This window comes from Cynara cardunculus (genome assembly GCF_001531365.2).
Source record: "Cynara cardunculus var. scolymus isolate 2C chromosome LG 1, CcrdV1, whole genome shotgun sequence".
Classification (NCBI taxonomy): Eukaryota; Viridiplantae; Streptophyta; class Magnoliopsida; order Asterales; family Asteraceae; genus Cynara; species Cynara cardunculus.
In genome coordinates, this window is record NC_037528.1 from 46,688,475 (window position 1) to 46,710,455 (window position 21,981).

General features: G+C 34.7%; 1 protein-coding gene across 5 annotated transcripts; it reads left to right on the forward strand.

Annotated features, from left to right (window-relative positions):
- The first annotated feature begins 3,394 nt into the window (after positions 1 to 3,394).
- On the forward strand, positions 3,395 to 18,744 carry LOC112510191. 5 transcript variants are annotated; one of them, XM_025115521.1, is made up of 4 exons: positions 3,395 to 3,520; positions 3,621 to 4,700; positions 17,555 to 17,638; positions 18,316 to 18,744. In XM_025115521.1, exons 1-4 carry the CDS (start codon positions 3,425 to 3,427, stop codon positions 18,454 to 18,456), a joined length of 1,401 nt encoding a protein of 466 aa, XP_024971289.1. In that variant the 5' UTR covers positions 3,395 to 3,424; the 3' UTR covers positions 18,457 to 18,744. The 5 variants fall into 5 exon arrangements, with proteins under 5 accessions (XP_024971289.1, XP_024971321.1, XP_024971297.1 ...); XM_025115553.1 differs by lacking the exons at positions 17,555 to 17,638; positions 18,316 to 18,744 and adding exons at positions 9,622 to 9,654; positions 10,043 to 10,454; XM_025115529.1 differs by lacking the exons at positions 17,555 to 17,638; positions 18,316 to 18,744 and adding exons at positions 9,607 to 9,654; positions 9,770 to 10,082.
- Positions 18,745 to 21,981: the final 3,237 nt, after the last annotated feature.

Here is a 21,981-nt window from a genome sequence, read left to right on the forward strand (position 1 = left end):
TCTGCAGTTAGTTACACGAATTCAGATATGGGATGAAATCGGATAGAGATGAACGGGTTTAAGAGTTTTTAAGAGTTTTAAGAGTTTAAGAGTTTTAGCCAAATGCTTTATAATATAGTATAGATATATATATAAGTTGTCTCTATCTTTTTTTATTTTCACATGTTTTTTTATGATTTTGAACCAATTACAAAGTTTGATATGATAAAAGATTGATATATATATATATATATATATATATATATATATAACAATCAATAATAATAAGTTGGATTCATATATCAAAGTAATTATTGATTATTATTAATTTGATATGTAAATGTGATCATCGATTCATTTAGCTAACTTAAATAATTTTAAAAAAATTATTGTCATTGTGCAGCGTACGATGTCAAACACTAGTTGATAAATGAATGAAAATCAAGGTTCAAAATGACGTGAGTGTGTCGTGGTGGAGACCTTACGACTTAGGACACCGTACTTTTAAAGGCATGACATAAAACGGCTAATTTGTACAATGTTCATTGTTTGTTAATATATGAAAAGGTGGAATAGCCAAATGAACTTCTGTGAACATTGTTCAAATATTAATGAACATAATCATACTGTTCATAAGTGAACCCATGCTCATAAGGGGAAGATATTCATGTGTATATTAATGTTCATAATGATGGAATTTTTTTAATTAATGACAGATATTTTTTTTTATATTATTAATGACAATAAATTAATGTTCATATGAACATTAATGTAATTAATGGGCAGTGACAAACTTTATGATTTTTTTTTTCTAATAATACTCTTGTTCATGTATGTTCATCTTAGATGATAATGTATTATATTATTAGTTATTACAAAATTGTCATCATAATCGTCGTCTATTGATTCACAAGATGAATGAGTGTAATGAGTTTACAAAGTTAATAACAAGATGAATGGTTGTGATGAGTTTACAAAGTTAATAACAAGATGAATGGTTGTGATCGTTTACAAAGTTAATACCATAAATTGGGTTAACAAAAGAATTTACCCCTACACACACACACACACATATATATATATATATATATATATATATGCATATCTTTAGTCAAGGGTTGTGTTTTGGTAAGAATGAGAGTTATGATGAGAAACATAAGAATTGATTTGCACCATTGGATGCACATTAAGATGAGATGCACCAGATCAATTCTCATATTAAGCGTGATTTATGGGTGAGTTTGAGAATAAAGATGATCAATGGTCCATATCATTTTTTACGCTTCTCACCTTAACTTTTTTTCTCACACGATCTTTCACCGTCTAGTCAATACCGAAGCATCATCTCATATCATTTATACTCGTTGAAACTTTTTGTTTCAAATGCGAATATAAAATGAATATAAACATAACTCCATATATCAATTATAAAATATAAAATACAAGAAATAATATCAAATAAAACACAAGATCATATCACAACAGACATAATATTACAGCATACTGATTCAAATACATACAACAACACATCGATTGATGGTTCATACATATTATCTTATAAATATACAACTAAATATAGAAAAAGACGTAAAGGAAGAATTGACCTTCGTTTCTTTTTCTAATGAAATATACGTGTTGATTGATGGATCATACATATTATCTGTTTCATATTTTAATTTTGACCATACATCATATCTTTTCATTTATTTTTTATTCCTGATAAAACTATGATTGTTTTTAAATGTTGTTCAACATACTTTAATTTATGGTAATCTCATATATATATATATATATATATATATATATATATAAAGGAAAAGTTCAATTGCAAACTGATTTTTGACTGTGAGTTAGGGAACAAAGGAGAACGCGACACGTGTCCCTGATGTCCACATTCAATATGAATAACGAGAGCATTCAGTATGAATAACGAAGGTGAAGTTCATGAACTATTTTGATGATGAATTTATACAACGTTCATGATGAATAATACACGATCATAATCCATGTTAAGTTGATTCACTATTCATAATGAATAATATACATTCATCATGAATGATAAATTATTCATGATGAATAATCCCTGAAGTTAGGTGACACGTGTCGCACTCTCCGTTGTCCGCTGATTCACAACCGGAACTCGGCTTTCAAGTGAACCGGGTGATGCAACAGTATGCATCTCAATTTAAAATGAGAACTTAAAATGTCAATCATGTTCCATTTTTTTCTTTGTTCATCCCGATGCTAGTTGTATACATGTACAATGTAGCTAAGTATAGATTTTGAATAAATATACGTACGAATACCTCATATGGATTCACATAGATTTCTATACCTGATTTTTTTACAGATTGTTATACATGCTTATTAATATACTATAGATACAGCCAGTGTAAATTGTACGTATATATATATACACACACTATTTTATAATATTATTAGATCTATAAATATTTAATAATAAACTTATTTTTACATATTGAAAACAAAATTATGATGTATTTATAATAAAAAAGAAAACCGATTTTTAATGTATTCTCATTAACTATGATTATTTATTTTTAACATGCTAAAGGTGAAAAAAATAAAGCGTAAGAATATGAAACAAATTAATTCGTAAATATCCATGATATTTAATAGTCAGATTAAATCAAACATATTTAATATTGAGCCCATGTTAAAAGTATTGAGAATACGATTATCTATACTATATTATAAAATATTTAACAAAAATTCTTAAAAACCATTTTTTATGCATGAAATACTGTTTATTGATGCATATTATTTAAAATTCAAGATTACAAGTAAATTGTGTATAAATACAACTTATTAAAGCTTCATGTTTGAATTTGTGTAACTAACTGTAGATAAATATAATTAGGATAATCATTGAATTATAACAAAATACTTAATTATTATCTTTATAAAAAAATATATTAAACAAAAAATAAAAAAATGAATTGAAGAAATACATAAAAAAAGAAATTTTAAATAGTTAGTTTGGTACTAATATCTATATTTTTTCAATTCTTTATGATGTTTTCATATTTATATCTTATTTAAAAATAAAAATATTATTGTTTTATTAAAATCATATAAAATCGTATTATAACATCGACCGAGACAAAAAAAAACACAAAATATTAAAATCGAGATATATCTCGTTGCATTATGCGAATACCATTATCAATTACGAATAAATAGAATAGGCTTTATATTATTCAATTATCTGAAGACAACATAAGTTTGTTGAAGAAAATGATATATATCCAAAAAAAAAAAAAACTTTAAATTTAATAAAGATAATGGCATAGTTGAAATTAATGTATTTTTGGGTGGCATTTATTCATAAAATGAGTTTCATGTGATGAGTGACACCCAATCCCCAACAAAGAACTAAAAGGGCATCATCAACCCCTTTCCCTATCCTTATCAGCCTCTCTCCATGGACCCAAATACGGATCTACCGCCGATGACCTCCGATCACGTCGCCGACGCATCTCCTCCGCCGTCTACTCATGCGCACCCACCCTACGCCGAGGTAACAACTCTCTCTTCAACTTACCGTCGTCTAATTGTGTTGGAACTGTTTTATAATTGTTTTAAATTAGGTCTGTAAATTTATTTCTGTTTTTTATCAGATGATAACAGCTGCAATTACTGCTCTAAAAGATAAAGATGGGTCGAGTAGACAAGCTATATCTAAATACATAGAGAAAGAGTACACTAATTTACCACCGACTCACTCGGTCTTGTTGACTCACCACTTGAAACGTCTGAAGAACCAGGGTGAGCTCATGATGGTCAAACATTCTTACATGCTGCCTCCTAGATCTGTTCCTTTTCAACCTCCTACATCCACTGGTTACCATCCTTCCCTTGATTTTGGTGGTACTTCTAATGTTACTGATGCTACTGCTACTACTGCTGGTGTTAATGCCGAAAATTCGCTTGGTTTGTTAAAAAGAAAGCCGGGCCGTCCTCCAAAATTGAGACCTGATTCTGGGTTCGTGGTACAAGATCCGCTGCCAAATGTACGACCCTTTGATGCTGATGTCCCACCTTATCAACCCCAGTTTCAATACAACGTGGGTGTTGGCCAGGATTTCCAAACTCAAACACATTTAGCTCCTACTGGCCAAGATCTTCACCTCCATTATGGTTCTGGTTCAGACTTTCAAGGAAATTCTGGAGGGGGCGCTGAGCCTCTTTTTGCTTCACTAGGATTGGGTGATGATGGTGTTGTGGTTCCATCGCCTCCACCAACGGAGAACACGTCAGTGGTGGCGAAAAGGGGCCGTGGTCGTCCACCAAAGGTTGCTGGTTCTTGTGGGTTTGATGTGGCTGGTCCTGGTGGTGATATTGCTGGTTCTGGTGGTGAAATTCAGGCACGCAAGACAGGGTCTGGGCGTCCAGTAAGGAAGCCTAAAATGATGTCAGTTCTGATGGGCACAAATGGTGGTAGAGTCAAGAAGGGTCGTGGTAGACCAAAGAGAATCGATATTGGACCTGTGACTGTGCCTTTATCTGGGAATGTGCTGAGGCCAAGAGGAAGGCCCAAGAGGGCTGTAGGCAGACCAAGTTTGAGACCTGCACAAAATGTGGCTGTCAATGGTGGCATTAGCGAGAGTGGATTGCCTTCAAGAAGGTCTGGTCGGCCTTCCTTAAGTGGTGGTGCCAATAATAAACTGACTGGAAAACCTGTGGGCAGGCCCAGCAAGGTATAAAATTCATTTCCATCTTTTTTTTTAATTCTCTTTTTAACTTTTGATTCTTTGATCATTCATTGTTATTAGTTCTGTTGTGAACTGGACTTGTCTCATAGGCTTGATTAATTTTTTTTTTGTATTTTTTAACACGGAGATATTAGCATGATCAGTGCTCATACATGGGGCCTTTTCTAATGTCTAGTAGCAGCATAAGGTTCATTAATAACACACTTCAAGGATACTTTCTTTACTAGAATGAGGTTGTGGGAGCCTGAAAGATGGGTACTTTATTGAAAAGTCAATATGGCTTAAATATTATATTTTGGTTAGGGGTGTTCATGGTGTTCAAACTGCAAAAAATTGCTCCGTCAGTGGCGGAGTCACAGCTTAATGATGGGGCCTCTTGACCCAGCGAACTTACAAGAAAAATCAATTTCCTTTCAATTTAATCTCCTGATTTGTAAATTTTCCCATGAACTTAACCTCTTGACACCATTCAATTTACGGCCTGACACCATTGAGTTCTCCAAAACTCAAAGTTGAAATCTCTTTTTGAGCTCCACACATGTATTCCTTTGAAAACCCACGTCCACTAACTGACTAACCCTTTTACTTTTTTATTTGTTTTTGTTTTTTCAATAAATAAATAACTACAATTTGATGCTATTTGTTAGGAGTTTTATGTTAATATGGTAAATGGTAGTATTATTTACTTATTTATATATATTATGTTTATCAAATATTTGGGCTAATTTATATGTGAAGTTATTTGCTAATTGTTAAAGTTACAGTTTGATTTTGACTTTGATGTTAAGACTTAAGAGCATCTTAATCAGCCTATGTGTTAATGTTATTGTTGTTTATATTGTTTTGAATGATAGGTCACAGTTTATTGATATGTAACTTGTTTTATTATTTCGGTAAGAAAAAGTGGAAAGATTTTAGAAGATGGAAAGTATCAATACCGGACCGAATAGTGTTGGTATTCTGCAAACTAGCTCTACTCCTTCAATGCCTAGGAAATTGATTTGAACTATCTTTCTTGGTATATGTCCAAATGAAAACCGAATTTCGGAGTATCACCATAAGGCAACAATATTATATTAAAATCTATCCCCAGTCACCAAAATTAATTCTTGGATTTGTCAATGCATACTGCGAAATGCGGTGTAGTGTAGTTTATGCGGTTTGTACCTAACACACTTAATGCCTACAATCCAATAATTATAAGATTAAAACTTCTTTATCAAATCAACAGTAAGTCGATAACTTGACCATAGTCCAAACAAATATAAAGTTTAAATGCGTCTGATTCTTAAATACATATTACATAATAAAGAATAGTCTAAGAAGTAATTTTTTTTACCTCAGACTAAAAATATTACATAAATTACCCCAATTATCCTATATATGTTATATATAAGTTGGTATATATATATATATATATATATATATAATGTGCGATGTGGTGCGGTTTGAAGCGCTGTTTGTTAACTTAAAAATTGCACCGCGTAGTGCGGTCCGGTAAAAATGCAAATCGCTAACGCATCGCAGAAGTTCTAAACTGCGCTTTGCGGTGTGGTCGGTTTATACAGTTTGGCGATTTAGATGAACACACCTAATTTTGGTACTACTATCCTTATGGCCGATTCGGAATAATATTAATCATTAGTAAGTTAAGTTGTACGCTACACCAAAAGTATTACTCTATTCTTGTGGTTGTGGTCCTTTGCCTCCCATTTTAGTAGTTGCTATTTTTAGTACCATACTTGGTGCCTCTGCCCTCTGGTACTGTATTTGTTTCATTTGAGATTCTTCATCCTTGAATATACCTTTTTTGGAAAGTGTTTCTCTCCATTCGTCTTAGTCGTCTTTCCCATTCTTCTTCCCCACTTCCTTCTAGTGGTGCATATTCAGTATCATCACGTTGTTATATGTACGGGAAGCATTCCTCATCAATCTTTAGCTGGGACTAATAAATTTACAATTAATGTTATGGTTATGAGTTGCACTATATATGGATTAGCATTAGAAAAGGGTTCTGGTACATGACAAAAAGATACTCATGCTAAGTTGGAGGCGCGTAGTGATTTATTATACATGCACTTGACTATTAGCAGAAAAACAGTGTGACGGTGTCGATCTCGACAAATAATAATTTTCCCATTACCTCAAATTACAACCTAAATTGCAATAGTGGCAATCAGCGTCGAATCCACAGGGATTGGCCATGAAAGATTATTGACTTCTACGCTTTATGTAAATTTGGGAAAGGGTTTGGGTTGAGATTTTAAACTAAGCCTATGAAAATTAAAGACGATAAACAATAAAAAGAAAGCTTCCAACAATGAGTTATAATCCAATTGAAGTTCAGATTTGTGTATAACTTCCCAAACACATTTTCTTGATCAATTCTAAATTGGCCATAAGTGCTGATATGCACCGTACACTTTGTTTGTCCTTATGATTAGACTATCATGAGAAGCTTTATAACAAGTCTCTAATTAGTTAAAACAACTCTGGTTACGATCATAGAAATTGAGCTACTAATTGCATTAATAGTTAGATAAACACCAATTCTATCTAATGATTGACACCCATTCATTTAAGCTAGATTATGAAAACCTATAAAACGTTCCAAATAATCTGGTGGTCGTTCAAGTGTTGATTTCTACTTTATCGAAACTAATAACAATTACGAATCCTCAATTTCGATTAGAAATTCAAAGTTACATTACACAAATCAGTGGACCCTATCAATTTGAACTACCAAACAATGATGAAGATATTCAATAAGATTAACATAAATGAAACATGAAGGGGACCATATTCAGATTGGAAGTCTCAACACAAATCCAAGCTTCAAATGATTACAATCACATTGCTGAGCGGAAAAGAAAAATACTAACTTGGAATGCAAATATTAGACCTAAAACCTAAGTTACCTAATTAACGGAAAGAAAACGTGATTGAAGCCTCCAAAATTGCCTCCTTTGTTCCTCCCTTTGTTCTCTGCCGAAAAATGATCGATCTCCTTAAGATTTAAGAAATGGCAGCTTCCAAACCTTAAAAGGCCCTAAAAACCGTCTTCCTATGTCGTTTGGTTCGTTTGCCCAAGCCTTCAATTATTTGAGAAAATATGATCAGCCTTGCAAAAATTTGAAAAATTATGCTCTACAAGGGCTTATGCGACTTTTGGCTCGACTTAAGTTGCCCAAAAAGTACCATGGGCACTATTTCACCATTTTCACCCCTTGTCACTCCTATTTATCAATAAACATAACAGCAGGGGGATTAGGTAGCTCATAAAATATATAAAATCAATATAAATGAAGGTATTTTGACTATAGCTATGGGTTCAAATATGTGGTTATCAGAGTGTCATACGAGTTTTTTTTTTTTTTGTAAGAGGCAATAATTATTATGCATGTGCTCAAAAAAATGTACTCAAAGTAAGATGGCTTATAGGTGTATTGGGATACCTTAACGAGATAAAAATGGCACAACTACGCATTTATATAGGAAAGTAGAGTAGATTAAGCATAGATATAAATACATGAAGCATTTTGAAGATGGTGCCATGCCACAGATGGTAGTACATTGCCACGTAAAATGGGCCTCAGAAGGAAAATGTCAATGTCAAGAGTCCAGGAGACGAGGCAAAAGGGGTCTCTAACATATCTTAACGGAAACAAAAATTAAATCATGGAGAGTTTCAATCATTATATCGTTTGGATTTACTTAAATTGTGGATGGACTGGCTGTGTTACTTGGCTTCTCATGATCATGAGTATGATGCATCTTTTTTTGGGCGCCGAGGAGTTGCCTCCTGAAGCAGATCCATAACTAGTGGTCTCTTGTGAAGCGCTTTTGGATCGAGTGACATGACTGGTGGGCTACTTAGTTGGGTTACCTCCCATTGTCTTATTGGTTAACTTGGTTGACCCTGTTGGTGGACTCTTGTGTTTGTTTACATTTTCTTTGTTCTATCCATATTGATGCAAGACGGAAAACGGAATAAATCCAAGATTGAGAGAAAACTCTTGATATCAATGTATGAAATTAGAATATGAAATCTAAGGGTTACAAATGACCTATTTATAGGCTAGAATAGCAAATTATTAGAACCTAACTAGGACAAACGAAATACTAATCCTAAACCAACTAGGAAGAATGAAAAAACAATTAATTAAATAAAGAAACAAACTTGAAAAACTCGTTAGGCCTCACATGCTACTGGGTATGCGACCCAAGTTGCGTATGTGGTCATACACCATTACACCTTCTTTCTCATTCCAGAGAGTTATGTGGCTGGGAGGCACCCCAGTCACGTATGAAGTCGCATGAGCTACTTTTTTCAATTCCACAGTAACATGACTTGTCAAGTGACCCAGGTCGCATGGAGGGTCGCCTAACTTTCTGTCCCCTTTCTTTATGCCAAACTTTCCATCTCCTTCCTCTTTCTCCCACTGATCCATAAATGACTCGGCTATATCTTGGATTTGCTCTGCATCACATATAGCTTCTGCTGCTTAGATTTGCTTGATGATGTAAATAAATTTAATTGCAGATACAGAAAGCGAACAAGCTTTCATAGTGCAATCATTATCCTTGAGGAATTACTGCCCCTACTAGATTGCTGCTGGATTTAATGGCAATATTCCTCTAGGATTTACACAGCCAGTTTGACATAACAGAAATAATTCTGTAATATCCCCCAGAAACACTTTAGGGTTTTGTTTGATGCAATTGAAGAAAAAAGAAGAATCTGTTCTACAAATGATTGGGGAACACATATTTATATGTACTGAACTGATGATTGGCTAATTTGGTTGACCATTTGGTGGACTCTTGTGTTATGATTTGCTTTGTTCTACTCTGATGGCTTCTGCTACTTAGATTTGTTTCATGATGTCAGAAAATTCAATTGCAGATTCAGAAACCAAACCAGAAAGGATTTGATAAGGTAAATGTGTAACCATTATCCTTAAGGAATTACTGGCTTACTGCCCAACTAGGTTGCTGTGAGAATTGAATGGCAATATTCCTCTAGGATTTACAAAGCCAATTTGACCTTGCAGAAACAATCCTATAATTTCTCCCAGAAACACATTAGAATTTTGTTGGATGCAATTGAAGAGAAGAGACGGATCTCTTCTATAATGGTTGAGAAACACATATTTAATAGGTACTGGAAATACCTCCAATCTTTTTCTGAACCTCTAGTCATGATTTAGCCCGTCCTCATAAAAAGACTGATAGTTTTGTAGACTAGCTATGTGGGACAATGGTTTCTCTCCTCATGCACACTTTATCACTACTTATCCAATCTTGATTCATCTATGCTCTCATAGGTACTTGGCTTGGTCTCTTCTGGCAGTTAGTTTGCTCTGCTTTTAGAGTTTGATTTGCTGGGCCGACTTTGCTCTTGTGTATGACAATTGGCTTTGGTTTCTCTGTGTTCATGATATGTTTCATCACTTGTTTCTAATGCAAAATGAAGCCATTGGTTGTAACACACTTGTGATTTTTGTTTGATCCGACAATGGTATGAACCTTGAGTTTTGAAGATTAGATTTATGTTTTACTCTATTTGAAATATGTTATGTTTGCCAAATTGAGCATGATTGATATCCATATTCCAGTTTAGGACTGATTGAAGATATTTTTATCATGTAGTTGACTATTAGTATATGTATAGCCTTAGGTGTATTAGTCTAGGCCTATTAACGCTCTATTATAGTGAGATACATCTTGATTTTAATATTTCATTTTATTCTTTATCTCAGTCGATGTTATAGTATGGTCTTATGTGATTTTGAAAAAGCGATGATGTTTTTATTTTGAATAAAAATATAAAGTTGAAGATATCATAAAAATTTGACAAAAGTACATTGATATTAGTATCAAATTAACTATTTAAAATTTTTATTTTTTGTGTAATTTTTTAATTCAATTTTTTTATTATAGTTTAATTTAGGTTCAATAACGAAGTAATTTATATTTGGTTTAATAATATAATTTTCTTATAAAATTAATAATTAATTATTTTGTTATAACTCGATAATTATCCTAATTATATTTTAGATTTTTATATTTTAAAATGAGATGTTTATCCTCTATTTGATTATGTTTATCCACAGTTAGTTACACGAATTCAAACATGAAACTTTAATAAGTTGTACTTATATATAATTTACTTGTAATCTTGAATTTTAAGTAATATGCATCAATATACAGTACTTCATGCATAAAAAATGGTTTTTAAGAGTTTTTATCAAATGCTTTATAATATAGTAAGTATAGATAACAACATGTCAATATCATTCTTTTAAATATTAGTACCTTTGGCAAATCGTTATCTGTTTTGGGTATGAAAGAAACAAAGGAAGATTTAGAAGTGTTCAACTCAAACTTGAAACACATTTTGCATGCATGGGTGGATTAATATGACCAATAATGAAGCATGAGGGAGAGATGATTGTCCAAGAAAGCTAAGCATAACAATCAAAGTTCTCAAATGACTCTGATCATCGTGAGTCAAGAGTGTTTTTGTATTACAACTTGAGGTTTAACTTTAGCCAAATTTCTGAGTTTGCTGAGATGAAGCAATTAAGCATGCTTATATGTTTATATGAGGACTTCTGTGATGGAGCTTCATGGCCTTCATTGTCTCTTTCTTGAAATTTGAGGTCAATATGCGGACTTTTGTGATGACGGGGTTTGCAAAGGCACATCATCCTATAGGTTTCGCTTGTAATTCTATTTATTATGGGTGTTCTTTGTTTGATAAAGATTTATTCTAGGTGTTGGCAGAGTTCAGATCAGATTTTAGTAGTTATTCTTGTAACCATCATTTGTAGTTAACCCTATCTTATGTACATGGGTCTATATGAAGGGATCTTTCTATGAAGGATCAGAAAGTATCCCTAACTTCCGATTTTTTCACGGTATAATCCTTAACAGCAGCTTATTTACGGCTGTGTGCAACATTGATCAAAGAAACCCAAATTTACTCACCCCCGTTGCCACCACCCTTCATTGTCGTCACCATCATCACCATCTTTCATAACCTGACCAGCAATCATAAACTGCCAGTGCTACTACCAATTGAAAACCCTAACTGCAACCTGTCTAGTCTTTGTCTGCTTCTGTTGCAACCCCACCAGCCATCACAAGTACCACAGGAACCTATCATTATGGTGTCTATTCTCACTTGCTTGGTAACATTGTAGTCTGACTTGTGCAATTAGCACAACTCTTTCGCCCTACTCTAAGGTACTTTATAGATTTTGATATCTTTTTTCTTATATTATATAAAGGCCCCAGAATACTAAAAGGTAGCTTTTATTCAGGAACCTCTTGGGTCTCCATCCCGCCGGCTTTGATATATGCTATTTTTGTACCTTACCATATTGGTAGACAGTCATGAATTTCTGAGTTTTTGGTGGCTAAAGGCTATTCTCAGGTTATTCCAAGTTATGCAGAAGCAACATGATGGTTCAGTATTTTAAAAACACACAAGACAAACGGTTCAGTCTATGTTGATAACATTGTACTTGCCGGATATTAAAGGTCCTAATATTCTTGCTATTGGGGGATTGCTGAGCACAATGCAGGCCTTATCAATATTCTTGGCTATTGTACTTCCTTATTGTCTGTAACTTGTTGCTACCTTTTTTGTCATTCCTCATCTCATCTTGTTTTTCAGGGTGAAATGTCACAATCCTCTAGGAATTCTATATCAAATTCCTTACATCTAATGGCTCTTCCCCCTTTGGGTTATGGGTATGTAGGAACCATCTAGTATATCCCTTTGTTTTCTCAGGTGTGTGTTTGACGAGTTACAATAGGTTGATGTCTGAAGTCTGCCATCATTTCCAAAACATCAGTACTTTACAGCATCCATCAATAAAAGGATGAACACCATCAGTTGAGTTGTATGCGTTATGTTTATTTAGATAAAGGGACGTAGAAATAAACAAGCAAAAAGAACTAACAAAGAAACACAAACCTAAGGAAAGCAAGAGATCACATCTGCTAATTCCAACGAGGAGTCTCGAGCGCACGAGCATTGGTTTCAAGAGACATGGACACAGGTTGTGCCAAAGGCCCCTAGTGCTGCATGCTTGATATTACAAGCCAAGAGCCAACTTTTGTTTTCACCCTGATTGGTGTGCTTGTGACTTTAGATTGCCTTATATTGCTGTTGCTTTTGATCCCTTACCCTTTTATGACCTTATTTTCAGTTATATTTTTGAGATTTACAGTTTGGTATACTTCAGGATAGTATAATTTTTTTTTTGGGGGTGGGGGGTATGAAAATTCTAGCCGGTTCTTGAGCAAAAGAGGCATTTTAAGGATGACCTTTGTAGGCACCATGGATTACTGGAGTGGTGTAAGGTTTTATGACAACCCATCACACATCAATGGTGATATGAATTGTGAGTCCCCTTATTATAAGCCCTCAGTCTTGGGATACTAATAACTTCCTAACGCATTTTTAAATTGAGCCGGAGGTTATCGAGTCAGTATGCCTGCTTTGAGCAAAGGGCATTACAGTTCTTTCATTTTCATTCTGGAGATGGCAACTCTTTTAAAAGATAAGATATGCAGTTGAGTGGGTGGAGGTTTTTAGAAGATGCTATTGGAGAATGAAGTATTTGCAGAGTTTTAACTTGTGACCAACTATGAATTTTGTTTTCATAAGTGCGTGCTAAGTCTCTTCCTAGCAGCACTGTGGCCATCTAATTTTGTTGGGGTCTCTCTTGATCTTCTCTTTTTGCCTCTCGATTCTCTCCTGTTTAATCTGAAATAAAGTGTGGCCACGATCTGTCATTCATCATCCATTCGTCCTTTGATCCAAGCAGATTAAAGCTACAGTTTGTGTTGCCACGGTCTGGCTACTGCTGTTCTATGGTAAATGGTTGAGAGATTGACAGATCTTGCTAAGCAGTTGGTAGAATTGAAAAACTGTCCTATTTGTTTGCCAGATTAGTAGAAAACCACCCTTGTTGTATTCCTCCACCGTTTCCTACAAACTATTTGACACACCTAAATACTTCCTTTGTCCCAAAATAAGTGTCCATATTTCTATTTTAGTTTGTCCCAAAATAAGTGTGTACTTCCAATTTTCAAAAGTAAGGGGGCGTTAACCTGGGTAGGTGCTTATTGGGTGTCGCTTAACTTGCCAGGTGAGCATGGCAAGGACCGAGAATCTTACCTGGTAACAAGAATAACAAGATCCGAGAATCTTACTCAGTAAGTGAGGGATAAGACTCTTGCCTGGTTAGTGCTTACCGAGTAAGAGACGCTTACCAACAACCCCGATACAAATGAAGGCTCCACTTCGTAGTAGGCAATATAGTACTGTAATAATATAGATATTTCCAACTTTTTAAGAAGGCCACGTGTCATCATCTGGTAAGAAGCGTATAGTTTGTTATTTTGTGAAGGGATAATCACCGTTAAGTCAGCATACTAGATTACCTATTAGAAAAGATTTCAAATAAAATACAGGATTTCCAATCGTAGCAGCAAGAGGAACTCTTCCATATGAGGATGTTAGCAAAGAAGCTCTCAAATAATCTCGTAGGTATGAAAAATATTCTCTGTTTCTTCTCTGCAATCTCAATTTCTCAATTCGTTAATTCCCTCTTCTAATTTCTCGAGTCATTCTTCCATTGACTCTCTAGATTAGTAGGGTTCTGGCTAACCGTCAAAATCTTTCTAGCGTTAGCTGAGATCAATCTCGATTTGCATCATAGTGGTTCTTGGCGATCAATCATTGTGATCACCACGGGTATGGTGCAGCACATGTGAAAGTGATGAAACCACCCAAATCGGGAGAAGAGGCATTGATCAACGATAAGAGCAATCTCGATGCATTGACAAGCAGAAGAGTTAGAGGTAATGCTCAAAACAGTTGATGGTAGATAAGGTTAAGGGAAATATTGGTCCTAATATGGTTGTTGAAGATGTGAGTAAACCATCAACACAAATCGGTTTCACTTGCCATAAAAAATCTGGCCCAAAACTTGGAGAGTTAATTGGTAATTCCAATTCACTGAGATAGATGGAAGTAGGAATTCCATGTTTTGGTGGGGATGAGTTGAAAGCATGGTTGTATAAGGTGGATTCGTTTTTTCAATTGAACCAAGTTAACGGGAATACCAAGGTTTCATTAGCCTCTATTCACCTGGAAGGTAGAGCTCTATAGTGGCATCAAGGGCATATGGATGGGAGGAGTCATGTGAATCCTACATCAATATATGATAGACATAACCGGCAGATGGGGGGAGCCATTTGACAACCCTATGGTCGAGCTAGTGGGATTAAAGCAGACCGCGCAGTCAAGGAATATCGTGATGAGTTTGATAGCATCATCAACGGGTTACAATTGTCCCCATTAATGCCCTGTTAGGAGATGTGAGAAGCTTAGTGAGAATGTTCACCCCACGACTATTTCCCAAGCTCATGCTCTTGCAAAAATTCATGAGTCTAACCTAAGCAACAAACAAAAGGTTAAACCATCAATCAGATCACCAATTCTCCCTACTCCAAGCACCAGCATACTCAACAAATCGGGACTGATCACCAACCCTGCAGAAACCCAAAACACCACATAGAAGCCAATGAACAACCTGCAAAGACAATCTGGAGGTCCCTTCAAACCAAATTAAATCGTACAACTTTGTTTCTTTACTGAATCTGCTGAACGGGGGTTATGTTTTTTCTGTAATGAAAAGTATGAGTTTGGGCATCGGTGCAAGGGAAATGGCCTCAGCTGAATCATTTAGAATTTTGAAGATGTGGATAAAGAACAAGATGGGGAAAAAGAAGAATTAGACAAGGAATTCTTTCAGATATCTGTGAATGCTTTAGTTGGAATTGCCGATTACCAAACTATGAGAATGTTGGTTGGATTCCGGAAGTACTCAACTTTATAGGCACAACATTAGCTATAAAGTTGGGGTGCAAGCCGGTGCAAAAACCTTCGAGGATGGTAAGGGTTGCAGATGGTGGTAAGGTAGTTTGTGACACGGTGATAGAAGGATTTCAGTGGAAAATGCAAGTAATTACCTTTACTGCAGATATGTACTTAATACCTATGGAAGGTTGTGACGTTGTTTTGGGCATCTAATGGTTCACATCGTTGGGCAAGGTTCAAGTTCTATTTTGTGAATCATACAATTGATTTCTTAATCCAAGGATCTAAAAACGTGTTAATGAGTAACTCAAGGATGGAAAAGGTACTACAACAATACCATGACATGACTTTCGAATACACACCCACCAATACACCAACCACTTCCCACTGATTTGCAACAACTATTAAGCACTTACCACAATCTCTTAAGAAACCCCACGATTTTACCTCCTTTCAGATAAGGGTTTGATCATAATATGCCCTTGAAGGAGGGTTCAAACCCAGTGAACAATTAACTCAAGAATTGCTCGAGTTACCCTACCGTTACCCGTTGTTGCAATTTTTTTTATTGAACAATTAACTCAAGAATTGCTCAATCAGGGAGCAATAAGGACCAACAGCTCTTTTGCATGGAGGAGTGGAGGAGGTTAAAATGACGGAAGTTAGAGAATGTGCATAGATTATAGAGCATTAAATAGGATGACTATTCCTGACAAATGTTCCATCCCACTTATCGAAGAATTAATAATGGATGAGTTCCATGGTGCTTAGTTTTTTTTTCTAAGATTGATTTAAGAGGAGGATGCCACCAAATCAGAGTTGCACCCGGAGATGTTCATAAGAGTGCTTTTAAAATTCACTATGGGCATTTTAAATTTTTGGTAATGCCCTTTGGGCTGACCAATGCTCCCACTTAACATTACGAGGTTTAATGAGCCAACTATTCAAACCATATTTGAGGATGTTTGTCTTGGTATTTTTTGACGACATACTAATTATAGCCGCTATTTGCAAATGCTGCAGTCTTAGTATCTTCTGTTCTAAGTTCCACCACGAGGATTAGTGACAAGCTTCTTTAGGTTCTTCTATGGTTCCAGGAGGACCATGCAAAGGCTTCTTTTATATTCTTCCACCGTTCCAGGAGGATAACAGTTAGCAGGAACCAACCTTTTGAATCTGCAACTTTCATTTAACGGTCAAGGGGTCATGAATTTATTGTCTTTTGCTATTTCGTTTTCGTGGAACTTGACTTGTTTAAGTTGATGTTTTAGTGTTTAAATTGTATATACATACATGCATAATTTCAATTATTATCTGGACCACTATACCAGCGCTTTTCCATCACGATAACCGCTATCAAATCACGGTCCTGACAGCTATTTTGAATTTAGACCGCCGTAATAACATAGATCTTTGCCCTACCTCCATGGATTTTGCTGCCCCTGCTTCAAAGCTATTACTAAAACAACCTTCGTAGTGAATCAGACGTTTTAGCAAGTTGTAGATAGACTATATTTGGAAGATTCATTTGGGTTTAAGGTCTAGGTACTAATGAATAATCTAACCATTTACAATTTTGAAATTGCACAACTACAAAATCACAGATCCAAGAAGAATTGTCTATGAATGTATTTGTATTCCATGCTTGATATTTCCTGATCAAAGAAGATTTATTTAGAGTCAGGGAATCAGTGAAATAAACTGAAAGATGTGATTTGTTTCCTCCGTCGACAAATTTTCCGTACATTTGAATCTGCATTTATATACGATTTCCCAGATTTTTTTTCTGCGCATGTATACTATTGTTTTCGCTAGTAAATATACCTTTTTATGCAGAGACAAATCATATGGATCCATTGGAATCCTTCTTTTTGCTGAATACATCACATCTTTTGATTAACAAAGGCTTGTATCCCATGTGCTTTTCGTACTGCAGATTGGATCTGGGACAGCAGTACTAGTGACAGATCCACGACAGCTTGTAGTTTATCAAGAATTGAAGAGCAAATATGAGCTTCTAGTAAGTCGAAAACAATTTTTTTACAATTGGTCGGTTTGGTACGCAGGATAGAGGACATAACAAATACTTGTTGTCCTATGTTTGGCACGACTTTACGCTGGATTTTTGTCCCACCAAAATTGGTGGAACAATATCTAGGAGATGGGACAAGATTGGTAAATTACTAAACTATCCATGTCAAATTATAACCCCTAAAACCTTCCACAATTCTTTCACTCACCTACCTCGCTATCACCTGTCTTGTCATGTCTGCATACCAAATGCACCCAACAAGGATACTCCTTTTTGACCAGAAGGTCATGGGCTTGAGTAATAGAATCAGGGTCATGCTTCTTCATCTATTTGTTTTATGCACTATTTTTCTATACTTCCCTACTACTTTATTTGGCAAGCCGGAGTCTTGACACTTACAGCCTCTCTACCCCTTGGCGTAAAAGGCAATATTTTGTTTACATCCTACCCTTAGACCCTTCCTCTACATGGAAATACTGGGTTCATTTGGTTTTACTATTTTTCTGTACTTTTCTTGTAATTTTTGTTTTGCAAGTCATGGGTCTTCATGAAAACAGTTTCTCTACATCCTTACCCAGAACCCTATCCCTGTGTGTAAGATATACTGGGTTCGTTTGAGTTTTTTTACCGATTTTCTGTCCTGATCCTGACCAAATTGGTTGCAGCAATCAAAAGTGAAGCAAGTGGCAAGCGTGGTGAAGCCGTGCATAGATCCCAACTACGGAAATGCTGCATTAGGGGCGTTACAAGAACTGGAAACTCTGGCTGGAGCAGACGCGAATGCACCATCACATATTCAAACCTAGGAACCAGCAGTGTTTCACTGAAATTAGGACACTTGGCACCGCAGGTAGATGTTTGCATGATCATTTCAGCTAAAAACTTGGGTAAGTGAAGGACGATCTCAAAAGGGATCGATCAAGACTCCATGAACCATTGCTTTTGGTAATGTATAAATGTAGTCATGATGCTAACTAACACACACTTAGATGGTTTCTATCGACTCTTTGGTCTTGTACTTTAGTTGGTATTTGTAGGATTTGCCACTTGTATGTTATCCTTCTATTTTATGACTTAGTTTCATGTTGCTCTCATGGCTTCAAATGGCTCATTGATTGTTGTCATTTTGAAAGAGGCCAAGTGTGATTCTGGGCAGGAATGAGTTCATGACACCAGGGGTGCAACACTAGAAGATGGGATAACATGGGTAAAGTTATTGAACCACATGTCAGATTAAAACCGTAGGATCTTTTGTAATTCTTTCATCTGCCTACGTTATTCTTGCTTGCCCTTTGGTAAAATAAGACCAACCCCTACATTCATACCCTTTCAACCATCAGCAAGAACTTGTTTCAGTTGTATATCATAAGGAATTTGAACAACTGCTTCAAATACAGTATCGGGAAGTACCGTTTGCGGAACCTAAATATCCATTGGTTTATTAGCTACATGGCAATTGGCGCATACAATGTCCTACTGAGCCAGAATTTGTAACTTGCTATCCTCTTACCTATCAGGCAATGTGGGTAGGTAGAGAATACCTAAGGGCGTGAGACAACTCTCTCTAAGGAGCTCGGCAAAATAGCCTGGTAACTTAGTCCAATCCTGTTTGCATACCAACTGTATTTTAAAACCTATTTCCTAGTTTTGTTTCTGTGACGTTAGCTTAGTGGATAAAGAGGTGGGTATCATTACAGAATGGATGAGAAATCTGGGGTTTCAGTTACGCATATACGAGTATGTATATGAGTAAAGGTGTTGACCAATTATGGTTGATTACTGGTTACCAGGTGATACCAACGGTTACGATCTTTTGGAACTTGACTAGTTAAGTGACATGTCACAAGGCTCGGCCCATGGACCAGATGTTTTTTTCGGACAATTTCGTTGATAAATAGGTGTCGAGTCCGTGGTTTATTCTCACAAATCAAAATACTTTCGAACCTCAAAATTAAAATGATTGTTCATGCCCTAAAAGCCAGATTTCTTGTATTTTCGTGATCGACGAAGTATGATAATGCGCAATTTTTACATGCCTGGGAAAATGTAATTTTTTCGTTTCATGTGTTGTAGATAAATTTTGATAGTAAACTTACATTTCTTCAATTTGAAATCATCGATATTCGGCCATGTTTCATACGTTTAAAACTGTCACAAACTAAAAGTTGTAACAAAACCAGTATAATTCACATAAAATAATGTTGTAACCAATACAACATTACATTTACTGGGGCATAACGTTATGCCATTTTAACAAAGACATTATGTTTTCTATTTTTTGGATTTTATTTTTTATCAACAATTTTGTCGTCCATTTATCACTGATTTCATCAAGATTTTTCAACCGTCGCATCTTTATTGTTCCCACCAATTAAATGCCAAAAGTTTGTTGAATCATTAGAATATATTGAATATTTTAATAATATTAGAAGGGTACTCGAGCAATGCAGCGAGATACATCTTCATTTTAATATTTTATTTTATTTTTTATCACAGTCGATATTATAATATGGTCTTATGTGATTTTGAGAAAACGATGATGTTTTTATTTTTGAATAAAATATAAATTTGAAGATTTCATAAAAATTTGACAAAAATATATCGATATTAGTGTCAAATTAACTATTTAAAATTCTTCATTTTTTGTGTAATTTTTTAATTCAATTTTTTATTATAATTTTATTTTGGTACAATAACGAAGTAATTTATATTTGGTTTAATAATATAATTTTCTTACAAAGATAATAATTAATTATTTTGTTAGAACTCGATAACTATTCTAATTATATTTTAGATTTTTAATATTTTAAAATGAGATGTTTATTCTCTATTTGATTATGTTTATTCGCAGTTAGCTATATGAATTCAGACATCGAGCTTTAATAAGTTGTATTTATGCATATTTTACTTGTAATATTGAATTTTAAATAATATGCATAGTACTTTATGCATAAAAAATGATTTTTAAGAGTTTTTGTCAAATGCTTTATAATATAGTATAGATTTAATAATATAATTTTCTTATAAAAATAATAATTAATTATTTTATTAGAACTCGATAATTATTCTAATTATATTTTAGATTTTTTATATTTTAAAATGAGATGTTTATCCTCTATTTGATTATGTTTATCCACAATTAGTTATATGAATTCAAACATCAAGCTTTAATAAGTTGTATTTATATATAATTTACTTGTAATCTTGAATTTTAAATAATATGCGTCAATATACAGTACTTTATGTATAAAAAATGGTTTTTAAAAATTTTTGTCAAATACTTTATAATATAATATAGATAATTAATGTTGGAAAGTTCAAAATACGAAACAGAGATGCTCTTGGAAGCAACCATAACTCGGACAACTGAGAATTTATGGTTAACATACTAATCCAAGTGCATTTTGATGGTTTCTACCAAACAGACATCAACCCAAGAAACTTAGAGGCCATTTACCAAACGTTTACTCGGGTAAGTAAACACCAAGTCATTTTATTTTATCGGATGAATATAGTAAGGATCAAGAATCTTACCAGGTAAGAAGGAGACAAGGACCAAAAGTCTTACCCGGTAAGTGAAGGCGAAGACTCTTACCATGGTAAGCGCTTACCGGGTAAATTGTTGCATACAATACCGTTTTGGTGAACTAAAATCTTATCCGGTAAGTAAATGACAGTGTCAAATTTACCGGTAAACGCTTACCGGGTAAGTGTTTGGTAAACGGCCCCTTAATATATCTCAGTAGGATTTAGAAGCCATATATAGTCAACTTTTCATGAAAAGGAAAGATATGGTGAATCAAGTGATAACCACCAAAATGGTAGCAAAAACAAGCTACAAATTTGCAGGCTTTCATGACCATAATAATCCCTTTCGAATTCGCAATCTTTTCGTATGTAACAGATACTAAATTAACAGAGTTGATATGTCCTACTCGGAGATATAAAAAGTTACATAACGAAGGCTCGATACAAAGGTAGAATCCGCGGATTTCTTTCTAGACTCTTCGCCAAAACAGAAAAAGTCCGATTCCTATAACAGTAATAAGTAAAACTCTCGGTTGTTACATTACCACCTGTTGCTCGGTGGTTTAACCTTGTAAATCCTCACTATCCAGTTTGACGTCGTGAATGCTTCTTCCAAGTATTCAAGCTTCACGTCTTTGTTCCCGATTTCAACACCCCTTGCTCTATCATACCTGTTACAGAAACCACAACTTCATAACACAACTTCTCCTAATAAAGAGTATGTAAATATAAGAAACATTCACACACGTCAAGCAGACCTGAACGGAGTGACAATAACGTTAAGATGCTTACCCTGGAGGTTT